The 10,566-nt window shown below is 40.3% G+C and overlaps 1 protein-coding gene across 3 annotated transcripts in view; it reads right to left on the bottom strand.

Moving 5' to 3' along the window:
• Positions 1 to 10,566, bottom strand: part of Ypel5 (yippee like 5) — a 13,730-nt gene that overhangs the window by 2,314 nt on the left and 850 nt on the right. Inside the window, exons 1-2 of one of the 3 annotated variants that reach the window (XM_055627275.1) lie at positions 10,242 to 10,525; positions 1,899 to 2,063 (exon numbers count right to left, since the gene is read on the bottom strand). In XM_055627275.1, the coding sequence (XP_055483250.1) occupies positions 1,899 to 2,039 (141 nt within the window). In that variant the 5' untranslated portion in view covers positions 2,040 to 2,063; positions 10,242 to 10,525. Of the gene's footprint in view, positions 1 to 1,898; positions 2,064 to 10,192; positions 10,526 to 10,566 lie in introns of those variants that run through there. The other 2 variants (XM_055627280.1, XM_055627273.1) reach the window with 2 other exon arrangements.

Below are 10,566 nucleotides of genomic sequence, written 5' to 3'. Positions count from 1 at the left end.
ACACACACACACACACACACACACACACACACACACACACACACACAAAAAAAAAAAAAAAAAGCTACCGAGACAGGTAAACATCTGGAAATTGTAGTGTACTGGGAATCTTACGTGACAATTTTGTTAGAGGTTTATTTGATTTTATATGGATGAATGTTTTGCCTACATGTATACATGTGTGTTCAGTGCTTGTGAAAGTCAAAAGGCACTGGAGCCCTTGGAACCAGAATTAGAGATGGCTCTGACCATGTGAGTTCCAGGAACTGAACTTGGGTTCATTGCAAAAGCAAACAAGTGCTCTTAACTGCTGAACCATCTTTCTAGCCCCTAATCTAATGCAATCTTTATGTAGTACTAGACAAGTCCATGTCTTACGATCTATATGACAGTTATATTTCTGGTATAGTAAAGAAAAAGGTCTGGAATTGAAGACAAGAGATACAAGTTTGGGTATAATCATTAATTCACTCTGTAGTGATGAATGTAAATAAGATAATCAAAGAGCCTATTACAGTAACATCATTGTTCCATGAAGTGTCGTCCTATTTATTTCTGAAAACATTCTATATACACAAACAGGGTGAGAGAAAGGCAAAGCCTACCACAACTATACAATACATTAATTTTCTAGTAAATTCAAAATAATGAATACATGAATTAGAATTCCCAACCATTCAAATACCCAACAATCCTTTATACTTTGGTTTCCACCAATAGTAAATACTTGTGGTTATAAAGGTTATGTGGTCTTAATTCCAACTATTTGACACTGTAACATAAAAACCAGAGACTATAATAAGTAAAGGAATGAACAAGATTGAAGATTATTTACAGTTAACAGGTAGCTGGCCTGCCACAGTGGTGACTTCTCCTCTGTAAAATGTCAAGGGGAACACACTACTGATTCTCTGAGAGGTTTCTTTACTCAGAACAGAGGAGTATCTGCTAGTGAAAAGTTTATCTGACCTTCTAAAAAACAGTCACTTAAGACTAGATCTGGCTGGGGGGTGGGGGGCTCGTGCACACCTTTAATCCTAGCACTCAAGAAACAAGAGGCAAGTGGATTCCAAGGACAGCCTGGTCTACAAAGTGAATTCTAGGACAGCCAGGGCTACAGAGAAACCCTGTCCTGAGAAAAAATAAAAACAAGCCAATGAACAACAACAACAAAAAAAACCCTACATCTGTGTCTTAGCCTAAGACTTGGAAATTCAACTGTGCTAGGCTCAGTATGCACAATCATGTCAACAAATTTCAAAACAGGGCCAACATTTCATGGCCAAAGAGAAGAGATGCACAGTTGTAAATCTGTAAATGCTTTCCTTTTGGTAGATCCAAAGAAGCCAAATGAGAATAAGAAAGCCGACTGGCTACAGCAAGAGAAGCTAGCTATATTCACTTTCAAGAAATAAGGTCCAATAGCTACCTCCACGGTTCAATCAGTGATGTATGAGAGAGAAAACGGGTATCTTCACTCTCTGTCTCCAAATTCTGTCAAGACACTAAAATTTTTACACTGAACATTTCCCAAAAAAGGGACCTGTCCTTCGTAATTGCCATTTCGAGGCAGAGACTCACTGTGTAGCTGAAGCTGGCCCAACTGACCTAAACTTAATGTGGCCATCTTCCTGCCTCGGCTTTCCAAACACTGGGATTTTAGACAGGAGCTACCACACCCCGCCTCTCTTCTTCTAACACATTATTAGAAGACTTTATAAAAATAAATTATGTTCCAACACTGTATCCCTGAAATCCCAATCAGAAACAAGCTAACAGACAATTTCTGTTAGGCTTCAGCCCTACTCTGATAATTTCTGGTATCTGTAAACTCTAAGGGAATAGTCTAGTGTTGCTATCAAATCCATATATGGAGGAATGAAGCTTTTTCTACCCACCTTGTTAAAAAGAAATGCTCTACCAGTGGCGCCTGTGAACCGAGTAGAGATGAGCTCTGACCGGTTAGTCAGGATTGTATCACAGTTTGCACAAGAAAACAAACGGGTACCGCCAATATGATCAAGGAAGATTCTGCCCATTTTGATAGATGAAGTTCTAAAAACCTAGAACAAAGAGATAAAGGTAAGACATACATTATTTAAAAAAATTGGTAGCAGCTATTGGGGAAGGTGTTATAGGTCATGTATAAACTGAAATCTTCTAGTACTTGCTGGGTGAACTATCTGACTCTAAATGAAGGGATTCAAAGTTCACACACTGAATAAACAAGACACCTGAAATTATTAAGAGTCATAAACATGCTTAGTCAAGACTAAGGAATTTTATCACTTCTCTTTCGGTTAGTGTAAGGAACAAAGAGAGACTGAAGTTTCATATATATGTATTATATATTTACACATATACATATTTATGTATAAATACATACCTACATGTAAAGCATTGGCATAGAGGGTGGCTGGAGAGATGCTCAGTGCTCTTAGAGCTCTTACTGCTGGTACAGAAGACCTGCGGTTGATTCCCAGCACCCATACAAAGGCTCACAACTATAAATCACTTCCAGGGGATCCAATGCCCTCCAAAGGCACAGACCTACATTCAGGCAAAACACCCATACACAGACGTGGGAAGTCAGCATGGCACCAGTGTTAAATCTATATTCTGAGCAGATGGTATATAATTGGAGGAAAGGCTCTAGTGTGAAGCACAGGTGTGGTGATCAGGTAAGAGCAGATAAATGAGCAATTTCAAAACAAGAAAGGGCTGGGAATATAGTTCATTGATGGAACACTTGCCTGGAAGTTCTGAGTTTTAGTCTATCCCAGCACCACCACAAAACAACAAAACAAAAAATAACATAAACATTCACAAACCCCACATACCAAGAGGGGACCTGAGCAGATATGGTCACTGGGTATATTGACCACTGTAGAGGTACAACAACACAAACTTCAGTAAGTCTCCGTCTAAAGTCTATGGAGCACTTATTTTAAAACTCACAATTCTAGGAGGGTTTCACTTTCCCCAAACTTCACCCAAGCAAGCTGACAGGTCAAAGGTTGCAGCTGTTACGGAATAGTAGCTGGAATGCAGTTCTACAAACTCCAAAACAAAGTTCCTCCATTACACCCTCTACCAATTTTCACAAAGGAAGGGGTCTCAGTGCAGACCTAGCTAAAGGCTAGAGCAACCAGGACAGAAAACAAGAAAATGGACTTTCCAGTTCAGGCCAAACTGGACTACAGAAAAGGACTCTGACTCAAAACATAACTAAAGTTTGGGAGAAGAGGGCTGAGGATGTAGTTCAGTGGTGGAGTGCTTACCTAGTGTAAGGTCCTAGATCCACTCCTTAGCACCTGGTGCTCTTTCACAGAACCCATGAACCAGCTCCCTCTCCATGGTCACTCATACACATGGCTGACCAACACATACATTGAATCTTACAAAAATAAAATTTGGGAGTAGGAGAGAAGAAAGAAGTCAGTGGTTAAGAGCACTTATTGCTCTCGCAGAGGGCTCTCAAGTTCAGTTCCTGGTGCCTGTAACTCCAGTTCCAGGAAATCTAATACCCTTTTATGAGCTGCAAGGGACCTGCGAACACAATATATATACACACACACAAATAAAAACATCAAGACCTTAAAAACAAATAAAAACTGGGTAGAAGGGCCTGCACTTTGTGTGTCTGGATCAGGTGATGGCCTGCACAACATATTTCCCCATAGCAGCTGAGTACTGTTAAACAGTTTATAGTTGTTCTATCCCATCCCAATTTATCTTTTCATTCTCCACTGTGGTTTACACAATTACTTTACCTGTTTTGGTACCGCTATTTCAACTTATGACTCTCAATATAAATACAGCATTCAACACACATGTGAGCAATTGACTTCTAGTGTTTATAATAATATATTGTTTAACAAAAGGATCGCAGCAAGATTGCACAGCTCAGCCATTTTAGTCATTTAGTTTCAGCTAGGGTTTCTGGAATTTGTTTTAAAGATAATTTTCTTTCTAACTTTAAATATCAGATACGATTTATTTTAACTACAGTGAAATAATCACTATTTCTAGATTGACCTTAGATGCTACTATGGAAGGTGCCTTGGTTCCAAATGAACTTTATGCCTTCTACCCTCACCATTCTATCTTTGGCTCAGTACTACAGGAATAACTGTGACCGACCATTTGGTACTGAGGGTAAATAGACTTAATAAGCCTTCTTTCCTGCTTCAAATTCATTCTATTTTTTACTTTACCCAAGTATTTTTTACCAGCTTCAATTATATGATTCATTATCAAGACTAAAAATATCTAAGAACTTTATGTTACATGATTCCTGATTGTGACTGCCATTTACAAATATACATATTTGAAACTATAAAATGTAGTTTTTCTTTGCCAAAAAAAGTTATATTGTCACCAATGTGAGGACATTTGGGGAGTAACTGGGTCATGAAGACAGACTGTCATTAGAGGAATGAGGCCCTTACAGAGGTTCCATAGAGCTGCCTTGCCCTTGCTACCATGAAGACACATTTAAAGGAGGAGAGGGGGATCAAACAACCAGGAAATTGGCCTTTACTAACACTTTTTCTTTGAACCATGATAAATAAATTCCTGTTGTTTATAAACCACCCAGACTACAGTACTTGATTATAGGACCTCAAGAAAGCCCTGAGGAGACATTAAAAGTTTAAGAGTTGTCATATTTGTCTGGACCTGGACAGTATGAACTGTGCCTTAAACCTAAGTATGTTTGTTTCAAAGGTAATTTTCTTTCTAACTTTCACATATCAGACATGATTTATTTTAACTACAATGAAATAACTAAAATCTATATCAACCTTAGAGGGTAAATAGACTTCTTTCCTGCTTCAAGTTGAGTGTAGGAGACACTGCACTTGGCACATATCATTTAACTATGGTAATTCTTAAAGTGTGTGTGTGTGTGTGTACACAGAAGTAGGGTAATATGTGTGTGTGTGTGTGTATATATATTACCCTACTTTTATAGGTGCACAAATACAGGCCACATATCCCACAAATAGCCAAGTTAAGCTCTAAACTGAATCTTATTCTAGTTCTCACTTCTCATGGCAAATAGCTGCCGGAGCTGTTTTCTCTCCCTCAGGTTGACCACAAATTCCTCTCCTCCGATATTCCCTAATTTAGTGGCAATCTCACAAATTAGTCTGCAGCCAGTCGCTTCTCCTAGGCTCTAGCACCAACCAGCTTCCTGGGATTATTTTTTACTCCTAAGCATTTCCCAGATATGCTAACTGTTTTTGGTTGATTTAGCAGAATCTCCAATCTTTTCAGCTGTCACAGTTGGCCAACATCCTTTGTCAATCACTGTGTCCCATTGCAAAAAGTTTATCATTTGATACTTTACTGTGCTGAAGTTCCATTTACAGCTGAAATTAAGGCCCAGCTCATAGTATGGCTTACGTTATACTTACAATGCTCCTTCTACTTCAACAGTTGGAGCAAAAAGCACTGCAGTATTATTTTCTAACTCACAAGTAAACAAGGCCCTTCTGGCAGTACTTTTGCATAGTCCCGAACTATACAATCCTAAAAAGGCTGAAGTATCAAACTTGGTTGTTTAGTAGTTTACCTTCTATAACCTGAAGTAGTGAGAGTCCAGGTTGAAACATAGCGAGGTTCATAGATAACTCAGGCATTTTAGTAATTACCTTCAATTTCTTCTCCCACCAAAGAGCATCCTTAGTCACCTAGAATTTCTAACTTCTACCTGCACCTCAAGACTCTAGTGAAGTAATTACATTTTAGCATTTCCACCTTTATTTTTTTTAATTATACAATTTGTAAGTTTTTTTTTTTTTAAAGGAAATTACTTTTCTTTCAGGAACCCATGACACAATATCCCTAGGAATGAATGACTTTAGAAATTGGACATGATGGTTTTGTATAAATCCCTAGTTTCTAAGTCATAAAATAATTATCTAAAAAGCCTGTTTGGCTATTTTACATATACAGGAGCAAATGAAATATATCTCATAGTTCTTTTGGTCTGACTCTGAAGATAAGAGTATTGGCTACTGTTCCAGAGGACCTGAGTTTAGTTCTCACACATAGGCTCACAAACATCTGTAACTATAGTTCCAGGGTATCTAATGCCCTCTAGTCTGGCCTCTACCTGCAGCAGACACACAACAAGTGCACAGACTACCTGTAGGCAAAACACTCACACAAATAAAACCCAAACCAACAAAACAGGGGTCAGCCAACCAAGAGCAGCAGGCCAAAAATCTAGCTTACCTGATTTAACTGCTCACACGCTAAAATAAAATTATTCATTTAAAAAGGTTAAAAAGAAAACAAATATTTTAGTGGTGATAGCTTCTTTGTAACACAGCCACACTCCTTCATTTATACTTAACTCCTTGCTAGCTACTGGCAGAGTCCAAGTGGCTCCTGTAGGAACTGGCTTGCAAAACTCAGAACAGTCACCATCTCAGTCCATAACAGGGAAGTTCATCCTGCTTACGAACACAATGAAAGAAGCCTTTCTCAGAAAAACAGAACCTTGGTTGGCAGTCAGGTGTAAAGATCAATAGGAACAGCTGACAAATTACTAGAGTCCCATTCCCACTTTCTTCATGGATTTTCTGGCTAAAATCATTGGTGCTCTGAGTTGACAAGAGTGGCTCAGGCCTGTAATCCCAGCATTCAGAAGACTGAGCAAGGAATCATGAAAAAAGTTTGGAGCCAGCCAATGTGAGTCCCAGTCACAAAACCAAAAATCCTTAGCTTTCTGTAGCCAGTTGAGTATACTGAAAAAGATCATTCAAATCAATAATATATACCTCAGCTGTTGAACCCTCTATTCACCCACAGGGACTAATACAGTGTGGCCTAGATTACTTAAAAACTCTAAAGCCAGGTGCTGTTTTTAAATTTTAGCTCTCCCTCAATATCCTTGTGAACTTTGACAAATTACCCTGTTTCCTATGTAAAATGGCAACAGCAGTATCTCTGAATGAGAATTAAATGGAAATAGTATATACAGAGAACAGTGCCCTGTACAGTGAATGCTAAATAAAGATCATAAAAGTAGACTACACATCTCATTCTATCTTTGTTCCACCACAGATGAAGCAGGGTTCAGAATGGATACAAAATAGTAGCAACTAACCAGCCTCACCTCCTGTTAATTATCCTTATGTTAAGTAATGGTATAATAGAAATTATAAACAGGGCAAAAGCTAGAAACCTAACATTTCAAATTCTTAGTGTCTATACTCTTAAGCCTTAAAATAGGTATCTGCCCTCCCTATAATTAATATTACAGTTTGGTCTCAATCCTTGAAAATGGATTTAGCCTAAGGAGGCACCATTTCCTAGCTCTAAAAATACTAGCAAGAACAATAGGCATCTATTTGCATTTACAACAGGACTTCTGGTGGAAAATACCCACTTCAGAAAGACAATTTCCTAGTTAAGGAATTGTACCTTTGGGGTATGTCCATAAACACCTATCATGATGTTCCCTCCAACACTGGACAGAGCAGAGGGGATTTTTCATTTCACCAGATGGGGGAAGACCAAGACTGTGTATATAGAGCCTGGTACACATGGTTCTAGTATGGGAAGGGTTACAAAAAGCTGCCCCTTCCAGTAGTTTGTTTTGATTCTGCTAAAATGAATTCACATGGAACCATGGCTGTATATGTTTTTCAGTCTCTTCTTTCTAGAATCAAGGAAAGAACAAAAACCATGAAAATTTTAATAGCTGGGTTAATTCTTATTATAGTAATTAATACACATTTGATGTTATTGCAATTTCATTAGTTATCTTCATAGCAATCTGTAAAAATATTCTACTTAAAAGTTACACAGGAGGGGCTGGAGAGATAGACTCAGTGGTTAAGAGCACTGTCTGCTCTTCCAAAGGACCCTGGTTCAATCCCTAGCACCCACACAGCAGCTCACAACAACCAATTCTAAGGAATCTGACATTAATACACATAAATATCACACTAATACACATAAAATTAAATTAAATTATTGTAAAAGTTACATGGGGAAACAACAGTTCAATCGATAAAATCTATTTTTCCTTCTGTGATACCAGAAATCAAACCAAGTACCTTGTATGTGCTAAGCAGACACATTATCACCATGCTACATGTCCAGGCCAATTTTCTTTACTTTTACAAAATGGTTAGCAAGAGCTAAGTTTCAATGACACAAGAAAGCCATGTTATCCTCTTACAGTACCGTATCAGTTCACTCTGTTGGGTCAAATGATGTCCTGCTTGTGGGACAGTAATTTAAGTATATGTGTCTGGTCTTCTAAGATAACACCTTATATGTTTTCTTAACTTCCATGCTGACTAGATTTCTAGAATACTGCTTAGTCATCAGTAGAAAATAAGACCAGTCACAACTCAGCAGCTAATCATGAGTCAGCAATTAATCTGAGTTGGTCATCTCCCCCAAAAATTCTTGGCAAGACAAACATGACCCCCTTTTTTTGTTGTGATACAATACCAAAAGCTTCTTGGTGATAGCTACAGTATAGTTTGTGAGATTTCCAGACTGAATTGCTAAGTAGCAAATTCAAATCTAGCTAACAGTTAAAAAATTACAAACTTGTTACTACCCAGCATTACCAAGGAAAATATTAATTTACATAACTATCGAGGTACTCTAAAACAAAGAATAGTCTAGATACAAGTATACTTAGGACTTTCTTCATGTCTCATGAATATATATTTAGCACTAACTTCACGTCCCCCACTTTTTTCAGAGACATACAAGCTTAATTTCTTTTCATAGGGCTTGGGACCTCATTTCCTCATTAAATTTAAACATTTTTATTAGACCTATTTAATTGTGTGGGGCACATGGAGGTCAGGACAGCTTTGTGGAATAAGCTCTCTTCCAACCATGTGGGCCCCTGGGTTAAAATTCAGGTTGTCAGATTTTTTATCAAGCACCTTTACCTGCAGCGCCTTCTCACTGCTCTGTTTCTACGTTTTATTGCTTCTAAATCTCTTTAGTGGACAGAAATGGCAGAGTCTAGAAAGTTTCAGTATTTCAACTAGATGTGCTTTTAGAAGAAGCCAAAAACATTTTGCCAAGCATGTTTAGAAAAGTTACTGTTAAAATCCAAATTGGTTTCACTGTGTGCCTTTCCTACAGATAAGATGGCTGGTTGCTATACATAAACTATGGGGGAAAATTTGTACTGAAGAGCAGACCAGACCAGAGTGAAGGGGAACACTAATTAGCACACCTGGAACCCCTGCACCAAGGACAATGAGGCAGGACTGCCAAGAGTTCAAGGGCAGCCTGGCCTACAGACGTGAGACTACTGAAAAACAAGTGCATTAGTTCCTTCCAAAGAGGACAAAATGTCCTGTGCTCCAGACACACACGAAGCTGTGAGCAAGTGTGTACACACAGACACAGACACACACATCCACATATGTAGGTCTGCCAAATTGCACATGCTCCACCCTCTTGCTATCTGTAAATGCTCCAGGGCTCTTTTTCCTAAGCCCTTCTGGCCAAAAGCAACCCATAGGCTTTTCATGTTCTGGGCCCAACATCAGTTCTCTTAAGAATACTTCCTACTTCCTCCTCCTGGTGTCTCACTGCCCCATCTTTGAACTTTTGTAACACTCATTTCATAACTTAGCAATATTTAGCATGTTTCTCAATTTTATTGAACTGGGAGCTTCCAGAGAGGAGAATTCGCTTTTTCTGTCCTCTCCGTCTTACATAATACACTACAAGTAAATGTGATTAATTCTTAGTGGAAGAACCCATCAAGACACTTGACATCTGGCACAAATATGCACCCTAGACACACTGAAAGATTTTGGCTTCCTGTGTAGGAATGCAGCTACAACCCTGCCTATGTGGCTATGCAGAACTGTCTGACAGGTCCCCTATTATATCTGTTACTTCGCCAGCAAATTCACTTATTTTCCAAAAGCAAGGGAAGCCCGAGGGCACTTTCAGTTTTTCCATCTGTCAAAGGACAACTGGAATAGAAATCCTCAGATTTCCAACAGGGCTCTGTAAACGGGAAAAACAAAACAAAACAAAACAAAGTTTACAAACAAATGCGCCGTACACCTTCTCTAAATGCGCCCTACTCCCTTCTCCGAAGGGAGATTAGTCGGTGTCGGGATTAAACAGACCTCTGGACTACAGCGGCTCTCCCACTCCCGCTGGCGGCACTCGGCCGTCCTACCTCCCCATCGAGCTGCGTGGAAGAAACGGGCGTGCAGGAGTCTGCCTACCTCCGCCAGCAGGAAGGAACCCCCGGGCGGGCTCACCGAGCTGCTGCGGGGTCCCCGCCAGGCCCACCGCCCGCAGCCGGCCCAGCTGATCGCGCCCGCGTGACAGCCACCAGCCAATCGCCGGGCGCGAGGCGGAGAGAGCCGCGGCGGCGGCAGTCGGGCCTTCGCGGCACAACAAACGCTGGCGGACCAGCTGGGCGCGCGCGGGCTCCGGGGCGCACGGCCCCGGCGGGCTCCCCGGCACCGTCCCCGCGCCCGGGGGTCCGAAGGGGCCGGAGGGCGGCGCGGCGGGGGGCCGGCGCCGAGGCGGGCATGGCCCACAGCC

Source organism: Psammomys obesus, unplaced genomic scaffold (genome assembly GCF_907164565.1).
Source record: "Psammomys obesus unplaced genomic scaffold, mPsaObe1.curated_primary_1811, whole genome shotgun sequence".
Taxonomy (NCBI): Eukaryota; Metazoa; Chordata; class Mammalia; order Rodentia; family Muridae; genus Psammomys; species Psammomys obesus.
The sequence above is the reverse complement of the archived record's forward strand: the minus strand, read 5'-3'. Positions and strand labels throughout refer to the sequence as shown.